The 24,515-nt window shown below is 44.8% G+C and overlaps 1 protein-coding gene across 2 annotated transcripts in view; it reads left to right on the top strand.

Moving 5' to 3' along the window:
• Positions 1-327: 327 nt before the first annotated feature.
• Positions 328-24,515, top strand: part of cabp1b (calcium binding protein 1b) — a 42,838-nt gene continuing 18,650 nt past the window's right edge. Inside the window, exon 1 of one of the 2 annotated variants that reach the window (XM_072658534.1) lies at positions 328-403. In XM_072658534.1, the coding sequence (XP_072514635.1) occupies positions 359-403 (45 nt within the window). In that variant the 5' untranslated portion in view covers positions 328-358. Of the gene's footprint in view, positions 404-10,496; positions 10,540-24,515 lie in introns of those variants that run through there. The other variant, XM_072658533.1, reaches the window with a different exon arrangement.

The following is a 24,515-nucleotide window of genomic DNA, read 5'->3' as shown; positions in this document are numbered from 1 at the left end:
CAGCACGTGGACAATTTTAGGAATAAATAAAGTCTCTCTCTCTCTCTCTCTCTCTCTCTCTCTCTCTCATTGTGGTTCTCGTTATCCAGCTGCACTGTCAGCCGTATGCTCGCGCTCCGCTCGTGCACGATCAGCAAATGCGCGCGCGCGTGTATGTGTGTATAAGAGGTGCGCGCATGTAGGTGTGACAGTGTGGTGAAGCATGAGTGCGCGGAAGCAGCAGCAGCAGCAGCGCGCGGAGGCTCCGTCAGAGCGCGGGGACTCCGCCGGTCGCGCGCGTAACCCCGGAGATGGGCCGCGCCGCGCGCGCAAAGGGCACGAGGAGGAACCAGGGACAAGCGGCGCGCGCCAGAGGGAGATGGACACACACCTGCATCCGATAGTTCAGTCAGTGTTCGGACAGGTAAGGAGAACACACACACACACACACACACACACAGTAAGGTACAGACTCTGGCGGAGAGGCTACTGGTGTGTGTGACTCTACAGGTGTGTGAAGTTTAGTGTGCATGCGGGCAGGTGAGGAGAGTTCACCTGTGCAGGAAAAGCAGCAGAACTGGAACAGCTCAACTCAGAGTAAACACAAACAACCAATAAACAACCAATAAACAACTAATAAACAACCAATAAACAACTAATAAACAACCAATAAACAACTAATAAACAACTAATACACAGATCATAAATGACGCTCATGTTCTGGTTCATCTGGAGTTAAAGGTTGAGCTGAATTAACAGAAAGTTGTTGATTAGTTTAATTAATCAAATACTCATTAATAAGTCCAGTATTCACCGAGTCACAGAGCCACAGGAAACACCTTCTTATCTTTCAGTGGATACAGATTCTAGTCATTTTGGAGGATTTCTATTGGTCCATTCATCATAAAATTGATACAGAATAAAGAACAACTGCCAGACTCACATTATAGAGAAAACAGAATAGGAGGAGGTAGTAGGGGGTAGGAGGAGGTGGTAGGGGATATGAGGAGGTAGGAGGGGATAGGAGGAGATATGGGGAGATAGGAGGGGATATGAGGAAGTAGGAGGGGATAGGAGGAGATATGGGGAGATAGGAGGGGATATGAGGAAGTAGGAGGGGATAGGAGGAGATATGGGGAGATAGGAGAGGATATGGGGAGATAGGAGAGGATATGGGGAGATAGGAGGGGATATGAGGAGGTAGCAGGAGATAGGAGGGGATAGGAGGAGATATGGGGAGATAGGAGGGGATATGAGGAGGTAGGAGGGGATAGGAGGAGATATGGGAGATAGGAGGAGATATGAGGAGATAGGAGGGCATAGGAGGAGATATGGGGAGATAGGAGGGGATATGGGGAGATAGGAGGGGATATGAGGAGGTAGCAGGAGATAGGAGGGGATAGAAGGAGATATGGGGGGATAGGAGGAAGTAGGAGGGGATAGGAGGGGATAGGAGGAGATATGGGGAGATAGGAGGGGATAGGAGGAAGTAGGAGGGGATAGGAGGAGATATGGGGAGATAGGAGGGGATATGAGGAGGTAGCAGGAGATAGGAGGGGATAGGAGGAGATATGGGGAGATAGGAGGGGATAGGAGGAAGTAGGAGGGGATAGGAGGAGATATGGGGAGATAGGAGGAGATATGGGGAGATAGGAGGGGATAGGAGGAAGTAGGAGGGGATAGGAGGGGATAGGAGGAGATATGGGGAGATAGGAGGGGATATGAGAAGGTAGCAGGAGATAGGAGGGGATAGGAGGAGATATGGGGAGATAGGAGGGGATAGGAGGAAGTAGGAGGGGATAGGAGGAGATATGGGGAGATAGGAGGAGATATGGGGAGATAGGAGGGGATAGGAGGAAGTAGGAGGGGATAGGAGGGGATTGGAGGAGATATGGGGAGATAGGAGGGGATATGAGAAGGTAGCAGGAGATAGGAGGGGATAGGAGGAGATGTAGCTGGTGTGGGTGTAGCTGATGTAGATGGTCAGGGTACAACTGGTGTGGAAAGAGCTGCTTAGGGTGTAGCTGATGTAGATGGTGTAGGTACAGCTGGTGTGGAAAGAGCTGGTGTGAGTGTAGCTGATGTGGTTGTAGCTGATGTAGATGAAGTGGAAGTAGCTGTTGTGGGTATAGTTGGAGGGGTTGTAGTTGGCATGGGTGTAGCTGGTCTGAGTGTAGCAGGTATAGGTGTAACTAGTGTGGGTTTAGCTGATGTAGCTGGTGTGGGTGTAACTGATGGTGTGGGCGCAGTTGGTTTAGCTGGTGTGGGTGTAACTGATGGTGTGGGCGTAGTTGGTTTAGGTGGTGTGGGTGTAACTGATGGTGTGGGTGTAGTTGGTTTAGCTGGTGTGGGTGTAACTGATGGTGTGGGTGTAGTTGGTTTAGCTGGTGTGGGTGTAACTGATGGTGTGGGCGTAGTTGGTTTAGCTGGTGTGGGTGTAACTGATGGTGTGGGTGTAGTTGGTTTAGCTGGTGTGGGTGTAACTGATGGTGTGGGCGTAGTTGGTTTAGGTGGTGTGGGTGTAACTGATGGTGTGGGTGTAGTTGGTTTAGCTGGTGTGGGTGTAACTGATGGTGTGGGTGTAGTTGGTTTAGCTGGTGTGGGTGTAACTGATGGTGTGGGTTTAGCTGATGTAGCTGGTGTGGGTGTAACTGATGGTGTGGGCGTAGTTGGTTTAGCTGGTGTGGTTGTAACTGATGGTGTGGGTGTAGTTGGTTTAGCTGGTGTGGGTGTAACTGATGGTGTGGGCGTAGTTGGTTTAGCTGGTGTGGGTGTAACTGATGGTGTGGGCGTAGTTGGTTTAGCTGGTGTGGTGTAACTGATGGTGTGGGCGTAGTTGGTTTAGCTGGTGTGGGTGTAACTGATGGTGTTGGCGTAGTTGGTTTAGCTGGTGTGGGTGTAACTGATGGTGTGAGCGTAGTTGGTTTAGCTGGTGTGGGTGTAACTGATGGTGTGGGCGTAGTTGGTTTAGCTGGTGTGGGTGTAACTGATGGTGTGGGCGTAGTTGGTTTAGCTGGTGTGGGTGTAACTGATGGTGTGGGCGTAGTTGGTTTAGCTGGTGTGGGTGTAACTGATGGTGTGGGCGTAGTTGGTTTAGCTGGTGTAACTGATGGTGTGGGTGTAGTTGGTTTAGCTGGTGTGGGTGTAACTGATGGTGTGGGCGTAGTTGGTTTAGCTGGTGTGGGTGTAACTGATGGTGTGAGCGTAGTTGGTTTAGCTGGTGTGGGTGTAACTGATGGTGTGGGCGTAGTTGGTTTAGCTGGTGTAACTGATGGTGTGGGCGTAGTTGGTTTAGCTGGTGTGGGTGTAACTGATGGTGTGGGTGTAGTTGGTTTAGCTGGTGTGGGTGTAACTGATGGTGTGGGCGTAGTTGGTTTAGCTGGTGTGGGTGTAACTGATGGTGTGGGCGTAGTTGGTTTAGCTGGTGTGGGTGTAACTGATGGTGTGGGCGTAGTTGGTTTAGCTGGTGTGGGTGTAGCAGCGGCTGCAGGTCGTGTGTATGATCAGATGATGATCAGTGCTGGATTATTGATGAGTGATTGACGGTGCAGGAGGTGAGAGCGCTCTCAGTGTCGGGTTGGTTTGGGGCTGCAAGTGTAAAACAGATAGACGATAAAGTCACAAACGCAGTATCTGACACCACACACACACACACACACTCTCTCTCTCTCTCTCTCTCTCTCTCTCTCTCTCTCTCACACACGCACTTAAATGTAAATGATGGTGGTAATGTGGTGATGGTGGTGGTAGTAATGTTTGGTGGTGGTAATGTGATGATGATGATGATGATGATGATGATAAAGATGATGATGGTAATGTTTGGTGGTGGTAATGTGATGATGATGATGATGATGATGATGATAAAGATGATGATGGTAATGTTTGGTGGTGGTAATGTGATGATGATGATGATGATGATGATGATGATAAAGATGATGATGGTAATGTTTGGTGGTGATAATGTGATGATGATGATGATGATGATGGTAATGTTTGGTGGTGGTAATGTGATGATGATGATGATGATGATGATGATGATGATAAAGATGATGATGATGGTAATGTTTGGTGGTGGTAATGTGATGATGATGATGATGGTAATGTTTGGTGGTGGTAATGTGATGATGATGATGATGATGATGATAAAGATGATAATGGTAATGTTTGGTGGTGGTAATGTGATGATGATGATTATGATAAAGATGATGATGATGGTAATGTTTGGTGGTGGTAATGTGATGATGATGATGATGGTAATGTTTGGTGGTGGTAATGTGATGATGATGATGATGATGATGATAAAGATGATGATGATGGTAATGTTTGGTGGTGGTAATGTGATGATGATGATGATGGTAATGTTTGGTGGTGGTAATGTGATGATGATGATGATGATGATGATGATAAAGATGATGATGATGGTAATGTTTGGTGGTGGTAATGTGATGATGATGATGATGATGGTAATGTTTGGTGGTGGTAATGTGATGATGATGATGATGATGATGATAAAGATGATAATGGTAATGTTTGGTGCTGGTAATGTGATGATGATTATGATAAAGATGATGATGATGGTAATGCTTGGTGGTGGTACTGTGATGATGATGATGATAAAGATGATGATGATGGTAATGTTTGGTGGTGGTAATGTGATGATGATGATGATGATGGTAATGCTTGGTGGTGGCAATGTGATGATGATAATGATAAAGATGATGATGATGGTAATGTTTGGTGCTGGTAATGTGATGATGATGATGATGATGATGATGATGGTGATGATGATGGTAATGCTTGGTGGTGGCAATGTGATGATGATGATGATGATAAAGATGATGATGGTAATGCTTGGTGGTGGCAATGTGATGATGATGATGATAAAGATGATGATGATGGAAATGTTTGGTGGTGGCAATGTGAGGATGATGATGATGATGATGATGATGATGATGATGATGGAAATGTTTGGTGCTGGTAATGTGATGATGATGATGATGGTAATGTTTGGTGGTGGCAATGTGAGGATGATGATGATGATGATGATGATGATGATGATGATGATGGAAATGTTTGGTGCTGGTAATGTGATGATGATGATGATGATGGTAATGCTTGGTGGTGGCAATGTGATGATGATGATGATGATAAAGATGATGATGGAAATGTTTGGTGCTGGTAATGTGATGATGATGATGATGATGATGATGATGGTAATGCTTGGTGGTGGCAATGTGATGATGATGATGATGATAAAGATGATGATGGAAATGTTTGGTGCTGGTAATGTGATGATGATGATGATGATGATGATGATGGTAATGTTTGGTGGTGGCAGTGTGATGATGATGATGCCAGTGTGCTCTCAGGCTGGTCAGAGAGGTGTCAGTGAGGTCACTGTTCAGAGTGTCTGCTGGACTCTGTATCTCAGCTGGTCCAGCGCTGCAGTGACTCAGTGGACTGATGAAGAGCAGGCGATGTGGCGTATTCCGTCTGGAGCAGGAGTGAGCCGGAGTGACTCATACCTCACTAATGGAGGCACACTAGTAAATCCATGACACCAGGTTCAGATAGAGAAACCACAGCTAACAGCCCTTAATGAACATAGAACCACACCTCAGATCACCTATCTAGAACCTGCTTCATCAGCTCAGTTACCCTGACACCGGTTCACCTGTTGTCCTTCCTTGGAGCACTTTTGGTAGGTACTGACCACTTCATACCGGAAACACCTCACAACACCTGCCTGATGTTCTGGAGATGTTCTGACCCAGTCATTGTCTAGAACATCTCAGTCTGGTTCTGGTCAAAGTGTCTCAGATTCTTAAGCTTGTCCATTTTTCCTGCTTCATCACCTTCATCATCAAGAACTGACCGTTCACTCACTGCCTAATATGTAGATCCACCCCTTGACAGACAGGAGCCGCTGGACCCAGATCCTCAGTTTACCTGCCTTTAATATTATGGCTGATTGTTGTAGTCAGTGATATCAGTGCACCTGAGCACAACAGAGGTACAGCTGAAATCAGAAGTTTACAGACACTGTATAAAAAGACACATCCTCATTTTATCCTCACTGTCTGACAGAATAAATAAATCAGAATAAACTTCTCCTGTTTTAGGGCAGTCAGGATTATCAGAATTATTTCTATTTACTAAATGACAGAATAATCAGAGAGGGGAATTTTTAAGATATGAATTTTATTACTGTCTTCAAAGTCAAAAGTTGAAATACACTAAGATCACCTGGCAACATCTGAGTTAATTAGAGACACACCTGTGAGTGTATTTTAAGGCACACCTGAAACACACGGCTTCTGTGTGTAACATCACGGGAAGTGGAAAGAAATCAGCCGAGAGATCAGGAGGAGAACTGTGGACCTGCAGAATTCGGCTCCTCCTCGGTTTAATTTCCAGATGCCTGAAGGCGCCTCGTTCATCTGCACTAACAATCATACACAAGTACAAACAGGACGGGAGTGTCCAGCAATCACACCGCTCAGGAAGGAGACCGGTTCTGTCCCAGAGATGAACGATGTGCTTTGGGCCCGAGAACAGAAGACCTGGTGGAGATGCTGGCTGAAGCTGGTAAGAGTGGGTCATTATCCACAGTGAAACCAGGACTGTCTCCACATTGGCTGAAGATCTGCTCGGTCAGGAAGAAAGACAAAGAGCTTCATTTCTGGAGACAGGTCCTGTGGTCTGAGTCCTGTTTGGCCATAATGAGCATCGTTACGTTTGGAGGAAAAAGGGGGAAGCCTGCAGGCCTGAGAACACCATCCCACCTGTGAAACACGGGGGTGGCAGCATCATGCTGTGGGGTGGTTTTGCTGCAGGAGGGACGGCTGCTCTTCACAGAATAGACGGCATCATGAGGAGATACCGAAGCATCTCATCTCAAGACATCAGCCAGGAGGGTAAAGCCTGGGTGCAAATGGGTCTTCCAAATGGACACTGACCCGAAGCAAACTGCCAGACTGCTTACAGAGTGTCTTAAGGAGAACAAGGTCAGTGTAGTGGAGTGGTCATCACAAAGCCCAGATCTCAGTCCTGTTGAACATTTATGTGCGAAGCTTGAGAAGGCATGTGTGAGCAGGGTGTCCTACCTCAGTTCCACCTGCTCTGTCAGGAGGAACGGCCCAAAATTCCTGCAACTGTTGAGAGAAGCTTGAGGAAGGATATCCAAAACGTTTGACCCAGGTCATTCAGTTGAAGGGCAATGAAACCAAATGACAATGAAATGTATTTAAACTTTTGACTTTGAAGAAAGTAATAAAAATTACTTTTAAAATTCCCCTCTCTGATTATTCTGTCATTTAGTAAATAGAAATAATGTTGGGAATCCTAACTGAGCATATAATCATAACATATCTTGGGCCCTTCCAAGATTTCGTCCTCTGGCTCTGAGGGTCTTATTTCTGGAATTCTGTAAAGCTGCTTTAGTGATGGCAGGTTATACACACGTGGACAAAATTGTTGGTACCCCTCTGTTAATGAAAGAAAAACACACAATGGTCATAGAAATAACTTGAATCTGACAAAAGTAATAATAAATGAAAATGAACAAATGAAAATACGACATTAATTTTGAACTATTGCTTCAACAGAATTATAAAAAACAATAAACTCATGAAACAGGCCTGGACAGAAATGATGGTACCCTTAACTTAATATTTTATATTAAAATACCTTTTGAGGCAATCACTGCAATCAATCGATTCCTGTAACTGTCAGTGAGACTTCTGCACCTCTCAGCAGGTATTTTGGCCCACTCCTCATGAGCAAACTGCTCCACTTATCTCAGGTTTGAAGGGAGCCTTTTCCAGACGGCATGTTTCAGCTCCTTCCAAAGACGCTCAATAGGATTTAGGTCAGGGCTCATAGAAGACCACTTCAGAATAGTCAAATTTTAGCCATTCTTGGGTGTTTTTAGCTGTGGTCATTATCCTGCTGTAAGACCCATGACTTGCGACTGAGACCAAGCTTTCTGACACTGGGCAGCACATTTCTCTCTAGAATCCCTTGATAGTCTTGAGATTTTATTGAACCCTGCACAGATTCAAGACACCCTGTGCTTATTGAACCCTGCACAGATTCAAGACACCCTGTGCCAGATGCAAAGCAGCCCCAGAACATCACAGAGCCTCCTCCATGTTTCACAGTAGGGACAGTGTTCATCTGTCCATAGGACATTCTCTCAAAAGCTTTGGGGCTTGTCAACATGTAGTTTAGCAAATTCCAGTCTCACTTTTTTATGATTTGTTTTCAACAATGGTTTCCTCCTTGGTCGTCTCCCATGAAGTCCACTTTGGCTCAAACAACGACGGATGGTGCGATCTGACACTGATGTTCCTTGAGCTTGAAGTTCACCTTTAATCTCTTTAGAAGTTTTTCTGGGCTCTTTTGTTACCATTCGTATTATCCGTCTCTTTGATTTGTCATCAGTTTTCCTCCTGCAGCCACGTCCAGGGAGGTTGGCTACAGTCCCATAGATCTTACATTTCTGAATAATATGTGCAGCTGTAGTCACAGGAACATCAAGCTGCTTGGAGATGGTCTTATAACCTTTACGTTTAACATGCTTGTCTATAATTTTCTTTCCAATCTCATGAGACAACTCAGGTGTTATCTACTACACTGCACCAAACCAGCAGCGGAGAACCCAGGTAAAGGTTCCTCTCTGTTTTGGAACCGTTCTCTGTCCTGCCGTCTGTCTCTGAGGGAGCTTCACAAGGAGACGATAACTAACTGCTGCTAATGTAGCCCAGAAATAACTGCTCCAAATCCAGGACACAGATTCAATCACTCACACACACACACACACACACACTCACACACTCACACACACACACACACACTCACACACACACACACACACACACACTCACACACACACACTCACACTCACACACACACTCACACACACACACTCTCACACACACACTCACACACACTCACACACACACACACTCACACACACACACACACACACACACACTCACTCACACATGTCGCTGCTACTTATCCCTCCCTCACGGCGTGCAGAGGTTAAGTGCTGTGCTGATTGCTGGGAGAGTTGTAGTGAGGACACTTGGTGGAGAATATTTAGCGCTGCCCGTTTATTTATACGTGTGGTGTATTCATTGGCTAATGCAACTGTTCATAAGCCTGAAGGAATGGTATGGAGTTGAGGAATAGACTTGGGATAGACTTGTAAAGGAGAGTGAGATCTGTTCCCAGACCTAATGTGAGAAACTGTTGGGTACTTTTGGGTGTACATAACTGAGATGTTAAGAGATCCAGCTGTGTCTTCAGCACGTAGGCCACGTAAGTAATGGTGGGGGCTAATGAATATTCCTTATGCATGAAATGCAGACATCCTGCATATGAGAACAGTCCAACAACATATGATGTATAGTAGGATATAAAGCGTAAGGTATTGAGAGAGAGGGAGAGAGAGACGAGGGGCACCCAGAATTGGCGGACTCTCTCCACACTGTACTTTTGATTGGAATAAAATGTTTCATTGTTTCACCTGAAGGACAGTGGTCTTAAGTCTTCTTTTTAAACAACGTCCTCCTCCGGAGAAAAGCTATCCACGACATACGCCTGTCAGGATCCACGTGCTCCATGCAGACACAGAGAAGGGGTTTATGGGTAATCATAGCTCACAGAGGCCTCTCCTGCATTTCCATATCATTTTAACACACCCTCATACATCTGACCCTCTCCCGTTACACTCTTGGTAGTGGTATTTTCTGCTCCAGGGTGCCCCCTCATGGTCAGCTGTACACATGCATTTCTGGACAGTGTGAGAGCTGCAGAAGCTTGATCTGAAGGTGGAGCAGCATGTGGGCTGAGGTGGTAGAGTAACACTACAGGATTTTACACTAATATGACTCTATGGGTTCTGCAGCATTACACAGCAGTTCTGGAGAGAGGTTCCCCTCCTGCAGCTCCACCACCAAACCTCCATAGTGCAGTAGCAGCAGCAGCGCTCCGGCCCGGAGTGGGAATGACGGAGACGACAGTCTACCTATAGACCATTAAAACACTTCTGTGTTAATTAATGCAATAAAAGAAGAGTTCATCTGAAGGGGAGTGAACAGTGGGACAGATTTACTCATGTTTGGGATTTAAAAAGTGAATTAATTAATTCAGCATCCAATCAGCAAGGTTTGGTTAAAACCTTGAGAATCAGACCCCTCAGCACCCGGTCAGGCCCCTCAGTAGCTGGTCAGACCTCTCAGCTGCAGGTCTTGGTGAGGAGTTTAATGGAGAGAAACGATGCTGTGTCTCTTTGCTGGTTGTGGTGTTCAGGACGCTCACTAATGTCGCTAATGTTTACATGGACTAAGTGGGAGGAGTTAAAGCTCAGTAACTGCTGGTCTTTAGTTGGTCAATTGCAGGAAGGGGTTTGGTAACGCTACTGCTCAGAGCCGGATGTGGCGACGCAGTGACTGTGAGAAAGGTCTGCTTCTTTCTTTTAAGGGTTTTTGATAATGTTATGAGCTAAATGAGGACATGATGGGTCGACTACAGCAGTTCACCTTAAGCAAGGTCAGTGGTGCTCAGCGGTTAGAGCTCCGGGCTGTTGAAAACAGGGCTGTGGGTTCGATTCCCGGGCTCGGCAAGCTGCCACTGTTGGGCCCTTGAGCAAGGCCCTTTACCCTCTCTGCTCCCCGGGTGCTGGAGTTGGCTGCCCACTGTTCTGTGTGTGTGTGTGTGTGTGTGTGTGTTCACTACCACAGCTGGGTAAAATGCGGAGGACACACTTGGCTGTACAGAGTGCAGTGACAGATACCTTTACCTTTAATCCTGAAGCAAGCGGTGGACGAAGCTGTTTATCAGCCAAAAAGGTTTAATCCTGGAGCGGATTCTTTCTTTCTCTGAATGTAATGGCAAGAGTGTGTGTGTGTGTGTGTTCATTATGCAGCAGAAACTCAACAAAACTCTTCTGTTGCACTTCCAGTGATGACTCTGTGTGATTATGGATCAAGGTAAGGATCAGTACACACACACACACACACACACACACACACTGGCTGAGTGGATGGAGGAATGCGGAGTGTGAGTGAGACAGCTTAGCTGAGGCTGGCGGATTGATGTTGCTGTTCCAGAGACGGCTTTAACGTTAAAGACAGGAGCGATGACCTCACACTGCTTTCACACACCCAGCACACACTCATCCTGCTGTGTGTGAAATGACATGTAGTGACTGTTCCACATCCACTTCCTTCTCCACTGACCTCTCGTGCTTTTATCCAGAAGAGAGGTTGGTTCAGAAGTGAATTAGGGGAGGTAGAATAATGAGAATGTAATATTAACCCTTTAAATCCTATATATGTATATATATATATATATATATATATGTGTGTGTGTGGCTGCTCATGTGCATGCATATATGATTATAGCTTCTGGCGTCATCGTTACTCAAGAGGAAAAATGTAGGTTTATTTATAGCTCCATCAGAACGTCTCCTTGTCTCTCGTCTCTCTGTGTGTCGGAGGGAAACTGGGTTTTCCTGCTGTTGCAGTTCGGATTTTCTTACGTAAGTGAAGACCTGCTTCAGTCCCCACAGATCCTCTCTCTGCAGCGGCTCCAAATATAGCCACTCAGGGCCTGATTAGCACAGACAGGAGAGAGGGCTTTTTGTGCTTTAGCAAAAATATTCAAATCTCTCTGAAAAAAGTCAAATCAGCTCCCAGTGCAGACGCACTGATACACACCATCCTCCTCACCGCGCACACACACACACACTTCCAGAGCGCCTCTGCAGGAGGTGTAAACCTGTCTCTGTGAATCTGCAGTAAGACAGTTAGAGCTCTCTACAAAATAAACACAGCACAAAGTCCCATAACATTAAACCACTGCACTGATCAATAACATCAATCATATCAATGAAGCCAATAATCAGCTTCCAACCAAATGATTATTATTAGGATTATTGATTATCTCTGAAGGTTTTGCAGAAAATATAGACAAATAAATGATTGTCTTTCCTATAATATGTACACCATCTGATACAGTATCATACTTTATCATATAAAACAGTATAATATATTACACTATTATAATATATTACTATTTTATACTGTATGATACTTCATTACGCTACATTATACCATATTATATTATACTATATGACACTGCACTGGACTGCATTGTACTAATTATACCTATCTTATATAGCTTATATACATTACACTGTATCACACACAGGACTATACTATACAATATCATACTGTTTTATATTACACTAAACATTATTACAATGTTTCTGTCTCACATTAATCAGTAATATTAATAATCAGCTTCCGCAAATGAAATGAGATGTAATGAGATATCAGTTTTGGAGAGTTTCTCTAGACTCTCTAGGGCTGTGATGTGTTTCCTTTAGATGTTTGCCATCTTATTTTCCATTAAACACAAGTGACCATCTTTGTTTACTTTGTGTGGGTTAACTTCCGGTGTGGCAGCAGATCCACTGATATAGAGTAGAATGTTTTAGCGCCACCTAGAGAAATAATAGCTGACATTAAAATTGTTTAATAACAGACTATAACGATGAGCCCCTCTAACGACGAGTGAATTTACTGACACTTAGGAAGTCAACATGTAATGTAAGACTTCACACATACACACACAACTTGTCTAGTCCCTGGGGTGTACCAGTGTGTGTGTTTTCTCGGTGTATTAGAGTTGGGGTGTATCAGTGTGTGTGTTTTCTCGGTGTATTAGAGTTGGGGTGTATCAGTGTGTGTGTTTTCTCGGTGTATTAGAGTTGGGGTGTATCAGTGTGTGTTTCTCGGTGTATTAGAGTTGGGGTGTATCAGTGTGTGTGTTTTCTCGGTGTATTAGAGTTGGGGTGTATCAGTGTGTGTGTTTTCTCTGTGTATTAGAGTTGGGGTGTATCAGTGTGTGTGTTTTCTCGTGTGTATTAGAGTTGGGGTGTACCAGTGTGTGTGTTTTCTCGGTGTATTAGAGTTGGGGTGTATCAGTGTGTGTGTTTTCTCGTGTGTATTAGAGTTGGGGTGTATCAGTGTGTGTGTTTTTCGGTGTATTAGAGTTGGGGTGTATCAGTGTGTGTGTTTTCTCGGTGTATTAGAGTTGGGGTGTATCAGTGTGTGTGTTTTCTCGTGTGTATTAGAGTTGGGGTGTACCAGTGTGTGTGTTTTCTTGGTGTATTAGAGTTGGGGCGTATCAGTGTGTGTGTTTTCTCGTGTGTATTAGAGTTGGGGTGTATCAGTGTGTGTGTTTCTCGGTGTATTAGAGTTGGGGTGTATCAGTGTGTGTGTTTTCTCGTGTGTATTAGAGTTGGGGTGTATCAGTGTGTGTGTTTTCTCGTGTGTATTAGAGTTGGGGTGTATCAGTGTGTGTGTTTCTCGGTGTATTAGAGTTGGGGTGTATCAGTGTGTGTGTTTTCTCGTGTGTATTAGAGTTGGGGTGTATCAGTGTGTGTGTTTTCTCGTGTGTATTAGAGTTGGGGTGTATCAGTGTGTGTGTTTTCTCGTGTGTATTAGAGATGGGGTGTATCAGTGTGTGTGTTTCTCGATGTATTAGAGTTGGGGTGTATCAGTGTGTGTTTCTCGTGTGTATTAGAGTTGGGGTGTATCAGTGTGTGTTTCTCGTGTGTATTAGAGTTGGGGTGTATCAGTGTGTGTGTTTTCTCGGTGTATTAGAGTTGGGGTGTATCAGTGTGTGTGTTTTCTCGTGTGTATTAGAGTTGGGGTGTATCAGTGTGTGTGTTTTCTCGGTGTATTAGAGTTGGGGTGTATCAGTGTGTGTGTTTTCTCGTGTGTATTAGAGTAGGGGTGTATCAGTGTGTGTGTTTTCTCGGTGTATTAGAGTTGGGGTGTATCAGTGTGTGTTTCTCGTGTGTATTAGAGTTGGGGTGTATCAGTGTGTGTGTTTTCTCGGTGTATTAGAGTTGGGGTGTATCAGTGTGTGTGTTTTCTCAGTGTATTAGAGTTGGGGTGTATCAGTGTGTGTTTCTCGTGTGTATTAGAGTTGGGGTGTATCAGTGTGTGTTTCTCGTGTGTATTAGAGTTGGGGTGTATCAGTGTGTGTTTTCTCTGTGTATTAGAGTTGGGGTGTATCAGTGTGTGTTTTCTCGTGTGTATTAGAGTTGGGGTGTATCAGTGTGTGTGTTTTCTCAGTGTATTAGAGTTGGGGTGTATCAGTGTGTGTTTTCTCTGTGTATTAGAGTTGGGGTGTATCAGTGTGTGTGTTTTCTCGGTGTATTAGAGCTGGGGTGTATCAGTGTGTGTTTCTCGTGTGTATTAGAGTTGGGGTGTATCAGTGTGTGTTTTCTCGGTGTATTAGAGTTGGGGTGTATCAGTGTGTGTGTTTTCTCAGTGTATTAGAGTTGGGGTGTATCAGTGTGTGTTTCTCGTGTGTATTAGAGTTGGGGTGTATCAGTGTGTGTTTTCTCTGTGTATTAGAGTTGGGGTGTATCAGTGTGTGTTTTCTCGTGTGTATTAGAGTTGGGGTGTATCAGTGTGTGTTTTCTCGTGTGTATTAGAGTTGGGGTGTATCAGTGTGTGTGTTTTCTCGGTGTATTAGAGTTGGGGTGTATCAGTGTGTGTGTTTTCTCGGTGTATTAGAGTTGGGGTGTATCAGTGTGTGTGTTTTCTCGTGTGTATTAGAGTTGGGGTGTATCAGTGTGTGTGTTTTCTCGGTGTATTAGAGTTGGGGTGTATCAGTGTGTGTGTTTTCTCGTGTGTATTAGAGTAGGGGTGTATCAGTGTGTGTGTTTTCTCGGTGTATTAGAGTTGGGGTGTATCAGTGTGTGTTTTCTCGTGTGTATTAGAGTTGGGGTGTATCAGTGTGTGTGTTTTCTCGGTGTATTAGAGTTGGGGTGTATCAGTGTGTGTGTTTTCTCAGTGTATTAGAGTTGGGGTGTATCAGTGTGTGTTTCTCGTGTGTATTAGAGTTGGGGTGTATCAGTGTGTGTTTCTCGTGTGTATTAGAGTTGGGGTGTATCAGTGTGTGTTTTCTCGTGTGTATTAGAGTTGGGGTGTATCAGTGTGTGTTTTCTCGTGTGTATTAGAGTTGGGGTGTATCAGTGTGTGTGTTTTCTCGGTGTATTAGAGTTGGGGTGTATCAGTGTGTGTTTTCTCTGTGTATTAGAGTTGGGGTGTATCAGTGTGTGGGTTTTCTCGGTGTATTAGAGTTGGGGTGTATCAGTGTGTGTGTTTTCTCGGTGTATTAGAGTTGGGGTGTATCAGTGTGTGTTTTCTCTGTGTATTAGAGTTGGGGTGTATCAGTGTGTGCGTTTTCTCGGTGTATTAGAGTTGGGGTGTATCAGTGTGTATGTTTTCTCGGTGTATTAGAGTTGGGGTGTACCAGTGTGTGTGTTTTCTCGGTGTATTAGAGTTGGGGCGTATCAGTGTGTGTGTTTTCTCGTGTGTATTAGAGTTGGGGTGTATCAGTGTGTGTGTTTCTCGGTGTATTAGAGTTGGGGTGTATCAGTGTGTGTGTTTTCTCGTGTGTATTAGAGTTGGGGTGTATCAGTGTGTGTGTTTTCTCGTGTGTATTAGAGTTGGGGTGTATCAGTGTGTGTGTTTTCTCGTGTGTATTAGAGTTGGGGTGTATCAGTGTGTGTGTTTTCTCGGTGTATTAGAGTTGGGGTGTATCAGTGTGTGTGTTTTCTCGTGTGTATTAGAGATGGGGTGTATCAGTGTGTGTGTTTCTCGATGTATTAGAGTTGGGGTGTATCAGTGTGTGTTTCTCGTGTGTATTAGAGTTGGGGTGTATCAGTGTGTGTTTCTCGTGTGTATTAGAGTTGGGGTGTATCAGTGTGTGTGTTTTCTCGGTGTATTAGAGTTGGGGTGTATCAGTGTGTGTGTTTTCTCGTGTGTATTAGAGTTGGGGTGTATCAGTGTGTGTGTTTTCTCGGTGTATTAGAGTTGGGGTGTATCAGTGTGTGTGTTTTCTCGTGTGTATTAGAGTAGGGGTGTATCAGTGTGTGTGTTTTCTCGGTGTATTAGAGTTGGGGTGTATCAGTGTGTGTTTCTCGTGTGTATTAGAGTTGGGGTGTATCAGTGTGTGTGTTTTCTCGGTGTATTAGAGTTGGGGTGTATCAGTGTGTGTGTTTTCTCAGTGTATTAGAGTTGGGGTGTATCAGTGTGTGTTTCTCGTGTGTATTAGAGTTGGGGTGTATCAGTGTGTGTTTCTCGTGTGTATTAGAGTTGGGGTGTATCAGTGTGTGTTTTCTCTGTGTATTAGAGTTGGGGTGTATCAGTGTGTGTTTTCTCGTGTGTATTAGAGTTGGGGTGTATCAGTGTGTGTGTTTTCTCAGTGTATTAGAGTTGGGGTGTATCAGTGTGTGTTTTCTCTGTGTATTAGAGTTGGGGTGTATCAGTGTGTGTGTTTTCTCGGTGTATTAGAGCTGGGGTGTATCAGTGTGTGTTTCTCGTGTGTATTAGAGTTGGGGTGTATCAGTGTGTGTTTTCTCGGTGTATTAGAGTTGGGGTGTATCAGTGTGTGTGTTTTCTCAGTGTATTAGAGTAGGGGTGTATCAGTGTGTGTGTTTTCTCGGTGTATTAGAGTTGGGGTGTATCAGTGTGTGTTTTCTCGTGTGTATTAGAGTTGGGGTGTATCAGTGTGTGTGTTTTCTCGGTGTATTAGAGTTGGGGTGTATCAGTGTGTGTGTTTTCTCAGTGTATTAGAGTTGGGGTGTATCAGTGTGTGTTTCTCGTGTGTATTAGAGTTGGGGTGTATCAGTGTGTGTTTCTCGTGTGTATTAGAGTTGGGGTGTATCAGTGTGTGTTTTCTCGTGTGTATTAGAGTTGGGGTGTATCAGTGTGTGTTTTCTCGTGTGTATTAGAGTTGGGGTGTATCAGTGTGTGTGTTTTCTCGGTGTATTAGAGTTGGGGTGTATCAGTGTGTGTTTTCTCTGTGTATTAGAGTTGGGGTGTATCAGTGTGTGGGTTTTCTCGGTGTATTAGAGTTGGGGTGTATCAGTGTGTGTGTTTTCTCGGTGTATTAGAGTTGGGGTGTATCAGTGTGTGTTTTCTCTGTGTATTAGAGTTGGGGTGTATCAGTGTGTGCGTTTTCTCGGTGTATTAGAGTTGGGGTGTATCAGTGTGTATGTTTTCTCGGTGTATTAGAGTTGGGGTGTACCAGTGTGTGTGTTTTCTCGGTGTATTAGAGTTGGGGCGTATCAGTGTGTGTGTTTTCTCGTGTGTATTAGAGTTGGGGTGTATCAGTGTGTGTGTTTCTCGGTGTATTAGAGTTGGGGTGTATCAGTGTGTGTGTTTTCTCGTGTGTATTAGAGTTGGGGTGTATCAGTGTGTGTGTTTTCTCGTGTGTATTAGAGTTGGGGTGTATCAGTGTGTGTGTTTTCTCGTGTGTATTAGAGTTGGGGTGTATCAGTGTGTGTGTTTTCTCGGTGTATTAGAGTTGGGGTGTATCAGTGTGTGTGTTTTCTCGTGTGTATTAGAGATGGGGTGTATCAGTGTGTGTGTTTCTCGATGTATTAGAGTTGGGGTGTATCAGTGTGTGTTTCTCGTGTGTATTAGAGTTGGGGTGTATCAGTGTGTGTTTCTCGTGTGTATTAGAGTTGGGGTGTATCAGTGTGTGTGTTTTCTCGGTGTATTAGAGTTGGGGTGTATCAGTGTGTGTGTTTTCTCGTGTGTATTAGAGTTGGGGTGTATCAGTGTGTGTGTTTTCTCGGTGTATTAGAGTTGGGGTGTATCAGTGTGTGTGTTTTCTCGTGTGTATTAGAGTAGGGGTGTATCAGTGTGTGTGTTTTCTCGGTGTATTAGAGTTGGGGTGTATCAGTGTGTGTTTCTCGTGTGTATTAGAGTTGGGGTGTATCAGTGTGTGTGTTTTCTCGGTGTATTAGAGTTGGGGTGTATCAGTGTGTGTGTTTTCTCAGTGTATTAGAGTTGGGGTGTATCAGTGTGTGTTTCTCGTGTGTATTAGAGTTGGGGTGTATCAGTGTGTGTTTCTCGTGTGTATTAGAGTTGGGGTGTATCAGTGTGTGTTTTCTCTGTGTATTAGAGTTGGGGTGTATCAGTGTGTGTTTTCTCGTGTGTATTAGAGTTGGGGTGTATCAGTGTGTGTGTTTTCTCAGTGTATTAGAGTTGGGGTGTATCAGTGTGTGTTTTCTCTGTGTATTAGAGTTGGGGTGTATCAGTGTGTGTGTTTTCTCGGTGTATTAGAGCTGGGGTGTATCAGTGTGTGTTTCTCGTGTGTATTAGAGTTGGGGTGTATCAGTGTGTGTTTTCTCGGTGTATTAGAGTTGGGGTGTATCAGTGTGTGTGTTTTCTCAGTGTATTAGAGTAGGGGTGTATCAGTGTGTGTGTTTTCTCGGTGTATTAGAGTTGGGGTGTATCAGTGTGTGTTTTCTCGTGTGTATTAGAGTTGGGGTGTATCAGTGTGTGTGTTTTCTCGGTGTATTAGAGTTGGGGTGTATCAGTGTGTGTGTTTTCTCAGTGTATTAGAGTTGGGGTGTATCAGTGTGTGTTTCTCGTGTGTATTAGAGTTGGGGTGTATCAGTGTGTGTTTTCTCGTGTGTATTAGAGTTGGGGTGTATCAGTGTGTGTGTTTTCTCGGTGTATTAGAGTTGGGGTGTATCAGTGTGTGTTTTCTCTGTGTATTAGAGTTGGGGTGTATCAGTGTGTGGGTTTTCTCGGTGTATTAGAGTTGGGGTGTATCAGTGTGTGTGTTTTCTCGGTGTATTAGAGTTGGGGTGTATCAGTGTGTGTTTTCTCTGTGTATTAGAGTTGGGGTGTATCAGTGTGTGCGTTTTCTCGGTGTATTAGAGTTGGGGTGTATCAGTGTGTATGTTTTCTCGGTGTATTAGAGTTGGGGTGTATCAGTGTGTGTTTTCTCTGTGTATTAGAGTTGGGGTGTATCAGTGTGTGTTTTCTCTGTGTATTAGAGTTGGGGTGTATCAGTGTGTGTTTTCTCATGTGTATTAGAGTTGGGGTGTATCAGTGTGTGTGTTTTCTCGGTGTACCGGCTACCTCACGTTTGGCCACTGTGTGTCGTAGAAGTCTTCTCCAAGCCTTCTTTTCTCCACCATGCTCTCTCTCTCTTTTACACACACCCTCTCCAGGGACAGGAGATTACACACACTCCGCATCGCTCTGACAGCATTAGCCTCAACAAGACGTCATGCTAGTAACCCAGTTTAAAGCTGGGAGCCGCTGCAGTGTTGCTGCGAGCGCCCAGGCTGAGCTGGAGGAAGGTTAGCATGCAGAGGGCCGTGATTGTGTGTGGGTGTGTGTGTGTGTGTGTTTGTGTGTGAGAGAGTATATGTGAGTGTATGTAATGAGTCAGCAGTATGGTCAGTTGAGTGATAGTGAGCTAAACTCTGTCCTGGTCCAACCCTGTGATGTGGTAGCTCATTATCTGTGAGTCCAAACCTTCACACTAACCAAAAGTGTAGTCTAATGTTAGTCTAAATATGATTATTTATTTACTTATTATTATTCATATTTATTTATGTATTTATGCAGATTTCTAGGCTGTTGTGGATGTTCTAAATCATATCTCTCAGCAGGCCCCCTAGTGGTGGCGTAATGGAACTGTACTGGTTGAGTGTGTGTTTACTGGTGTATGTGTATCTCCGGAGAAGTTAGGCGGCTTTACACTGAACGCAGTATAATACACTATATAGACAAAAATATTTGGACACTTGCTCATTCACTGTTTCTTCTGAAATCAAGGGTATTAAAAGAGCTGATCCTGCTTCTGTTGGAGTAACTGTCTCTACTGTCCAGAGAAGAAGACTTTCTACTAGATTCTGGAGAAACATTGCTGTGAGGATTTGATTGCAAACAGCATTAGGATCCCACCTCATCCTGAAACTCCTCCCAAGTACTGGATGGAGCTCCTCCACCATCATTCCAGAGAACAAAGTTCTTCCACTGCTCCACAGCTCCTCAATGCTGGGGGGCTTTATACCCCTCTACTAGCACCTGGCATTAGGCAGTATGGTGCCTGTGGGTTTGTAATTCTATTGGCAGTACTTCTCTACAGGAACTAGACAAGCTGTGTGTGTTTGTGCATTTGCACATCTGTGTCAGCAAGGGGTCTAACTTAAAGTAGCTGAATACATTCATTAGAAGGGCTGTCCACAAACATTTGGACACATAGTGTAAACAAATAAATGACACTGGACTGGCAGTGGAAATGTGTCTCATCATGTGCATTAACTAATAGTGTTCATATTCCAAAGCGTCATAATCATTTAAAACTGCATTATGAGAGAATTGGTGTTTTCTGCTCCTGGGCTCCCCCTACAGTTTGGGAGTATAATTCACCTTTACTCCACTGCAGTAAATACAAATCAGGCTGTGAGCACCATCTCATGGACAGCTGTACACCTGCATTTCTGGACAGTGTGAGAGCTGCAGAAGCTTGATCTGAAGGTGGAGCAGCATGTGGGCGGAGGCGGTAGAGTAACACTACAGGATTTTACACTAATATGACTCTATGGGTTCTGCAGCGTTACACAGCAGTTCTGGAGAGAGATTCTCCTCCTGCAGCTCCACCACCAAACCTCTGCAGTAGCAGCGCTCTGGCCCGGAGCGGGAATGACGGAGATGCCCTTCTCCCTGTTCCAGTGGAGCATCAGCATGATCCTCTCGTCACATGTCTAGAAGGAAGACTGTGTTGAGAGGTGGGGATTAATAGTAGTGTGAGAGGGTGGGAGCGGGTAAAGAGGAGCGAACATTAGGGGAAATAGAATCACTTCTGAGCTCTGATTCTCCACCACGCAGGATGGTTTAACTGGTTTTCTCAGCACGGTTTGTAAGCGCTCTGTGCCGAACCGTGTCCGTGTGGAAAAGCCACTGGACCGGGTTACCCTCCGTGCTCAGAACCGCTCGGCCCTGCAGTGGTAATGAGGCTAACCTCTCCGATGTTTCGGTTCATCCTGTTCCCTCATTCTGTGATGCTCTAGCCTCGGTCTCGGTCAGGCTGACCTTGCAGCACTCTGAGAGAGAGAGAGAGAGAGAGAGAGAGAGAGAGAGAGAGAGAGAGTGGGGGCAGTCCGGTGGATCAGGTTGGGAGAGAAGGAGCGGAAGTGTGAGGAGAGGGCTCATGCTGCCGTCCACACTGCGTCATCCCCACTTCAGCGCGTCTCCGGCTGAGGCGCTATTTATAGAGAGGAAGTGCTTTGTGTTTTTATAGGATCGTCATGGAGATGTGTAAGCCTGCCCCAAGCCTGCAGGAAGCCGAACACACAGTCCGGAAACACCGTCCTCTGGATGGAGCTGTTTAAGAATCAGCCCATTAGAGCGACCGGGATCTGCACTGACGGGTGTAACGATCAATACAGGACACAAAAACAGGGTGATCAATCAGCCCAGATCAGACTCTGAACCCGTGATGAATCAGGACACAGGTAGTGTTAAACAGACCTGACAGTAGGGGGCACTGCAGCACTCGCAGCACCCACACAGTTACACACACTGTTTCTGTTACCGTGCCTTTAACACACATATGGAAATCGCCTCTGCTCTGATTGGCCATGCCTTATTTAAAAGACTGTATCTGCCAAATCTGCCAAACCTGCTCTCCCATTGGTCAGGACTTCACTTGAAGGCCACAGATTAACCACCAACACAGTTAAGAATCAACCAATTGCGTTCTGATTTTCAGTGGGTGGGGCTGTGACTAAAAATTCATTCGTTTAGCTCCACCCATTCAACTAACAACGGTTAAGCCCCACCCATTCAACTGACAGCTGTTTAGCCCCACCCAGTCATCTGACAACCGTTTAGCCCCACCCTACAGCAGTTTAGCTCCACCCTTTTAGTCTGTAGTAGTTAAAAATGCCCCTCCCATTCAGCCTGCAGCAGCTTAACTCCTCCCATTCAGCTGATAGTTGTTTAGCCCCACCAATTTATTCTACAGCAGTTTAGCCCCACTCATACATCTGACAGCAGTCTAGCCCCTCCCATTCCACCTTCAATAATTTAGCACCACCCGCTCACCCTACAGATGCACCTGTCATTACAAAGAATGTTTTTTATTAGGTCACAATACAGGGCAGCCAATCCGAGCAGAGGTGATTTCCATATCTGTGTTCAGGGTGCAGAGACAGTGTGTGTAGCTGTAAGGGAGGTGAGGGAGGGAGGTGAGGGAGGTGAGGGAGGTGTAGAAGTGAATTCTGTTTTATGAATTATGAGACAGACGCTGTTAGAGGAGCTCGGGTGTGTGTGTGTGTGTGGGAGGTGTTGGGTTTGATGGGATTAATTACATTATCATAAACATAAACCAGTCCTAAACCATAGAGGTAAGGGTTAGACTGTGTGAGAAAAAGAACATCTATAACATCTTTATAAGCGTTGACCTACAAAACCCCTTCAAACGAGCAGCTCGTACAGTAATACATGTGTGTGTTTGTGTGTGTGTGTGTGTGTGTGTGCACCGAGGCGCAGGCTGAGGCTCCGTTGGTGTGTGTGTGTGTGTGTGTGTGCTTGCTGAGTTGACGTTATGCGAGCGGACGGAGCCTGGCTCTAATTCCTGATGCGTTCTGAAGTTCACAATGAGCCTCCGGTGAAGAACACGGCTTCATCAGGGTGAATCACGCAGAGAGAGAGAGAGAGATGGAGAGAGAGAGAGGGAGAGAGAGATGGAGAGAGAGAGAGAGATGGAGAGAGAGAGAGAGGGTGAGAGATGGAGAGAGAGATGGAGAGAGAGAGAGGGAGAGAGAGATGGAGAGAGAGAGAGAGAGAGAGAGAGAGAGAGAGGGAGAGAGATGGAGAGAGAGATGGATAGAGAGAGAGGGAGAGAAAGATGGAGAGAGAGAGAGAGAGAGAGAGAGAGATGGAGAGAGAGAGAGAGATGGAGAGAGAGGGAGAGAGATGGAGAGAGAGAGATGGAGAGAGAGAGAGATGGAGAGAGAGAGAGATGGAGAGAGAGAGAGAGGGTGAGAAAGGAGAGTGCGAGAGAGAAAGAGATGGAGATGATGGAGGAGGTGAAGGAGGTGGAGTTTATGTCAGCAACACTGTAACATTTACTGTCATTTACAGCATTTAGCTGACGCTCTTATCCAGAGCGACTTACAAGGTCACTCGTATTACAGAGGTGGACCAATGTAGTGTCTTATTGGTGTAGCACAGCATAGTCACCCAGGCCAGGAATCGAACCCCAGTCTCCCACGTGGTGTGAGAGCTCACTGACAGGTAGTGGTGTTATCTGTTGCGCCACATCAAGCACACATACCACTGTCATTTGTACTTATTAATCACACAGTAACGCTGTCATACAGTAACGCTGTAGTATTCCCATTAATAACAGTAACGCTGTCATACAGTAACGCTGTAGTATTCCCATTAATAACAGAAAACGCTGTCATACAGTAACGCTGTAGTATTCCCATTAATCACACAGTAACGCTGTAGTATTCCCATTAATAACAGAAAACACTGTCATACAGTAACGCTGTAGTATTCCCATTAATCACACAGTAACGCTGTAGTATTCCCATTAATCACAGAAAACACTGTCATACAGTAACGCTGTAGTATTCCCATTAATAACAGAAAACACTGTCATACAGTAACGCTGTAGTATTCCCATTAATCACACAGTAACACTGTCATACAGTAACGCTGTAGTATTCCCATTAATCACACTGTAACGCTGTCATACAGTAATGCTGTAGTATTCCCATTAATAACACAGTAACGCTGTCATACAGTAACGCTGTAGTATTCCCATTAATCACACAGTAACGCTGTCATACAGTAACGCTGTAGTATTCCCATTAATAACACAGTAACGCTGTCATACAGTAACGCTGTAGTATTCCCATTAATAACACAGTAACGCTGTCATACTGTAACACTGTAGTATTCCCATTAATAACATGGTAACGCTGTCATACAGTAACGCTGTAGTATTCCCATTAATAACACAGTAACGCTGTCATACAGTAACGCTGTAGTATTCCCATTAATCACACAGTAAAGCTGTCATACAGTAACGCTGTAGTATTCCCATTAATCACACAGTAACGCTGCCATACAGTAACACTGTAGTATTTCCATTAATAACACAGTAACGCTGTCATACAGTAACGCTGTAGTATTCCCATTAATCACAAAGTAACACTGTCATACAGTAACGCTGTAGTATTCCCATTAATAACACAGTAACGCTGTCATACAGTAACGCTGTAGTATTCCCATTAATCACACAGTAACGCTGTCATACAGTAACGCTGTAGTATTCCCATTAATAACACAGTAACGCTGTCATACAGTAACGCTGTAGTATTCCCATTAATAACACAGTAACGCTGTCATACAGTAACGCTGTAGTATTCCCATTAATAACACAGTAACGCTGTCATACAGTAACGCTGTAGTATTACTGTTGAGAAAGAGAGGGAAAGAGTGCAGTGTAAGAGGTAGAGGTACAGTGAGAAGGATGGAGAGAGAGAGGGGGGTGAGAGAGGTAGAGGTACAATGAGAAGGATGGAGAGAGAGAGGGGGGTGAGAGAGGTAGAGGTACAGTGAGAAGGATGGAGAGAGAGAGGGGGGGTGAGAGAGGTAGAGGTACAGTGA

This window comes from Salminus brasiliensis, chromosome 16, assembly GCF_030463535.1.
Source record: "Salminus brasiliensis chromosome 16, fSalBra1.hap2, whole genome shotgun sequence".
NCBI lineage: Eukaryota > Metazoa > Chordata > Actinopteri > Characiformes > Bryconidae > Salminus > Salminus brasiliensis.
This window is presented reverse-complemented; position numbering and strand designations above follow the sequence as displayed.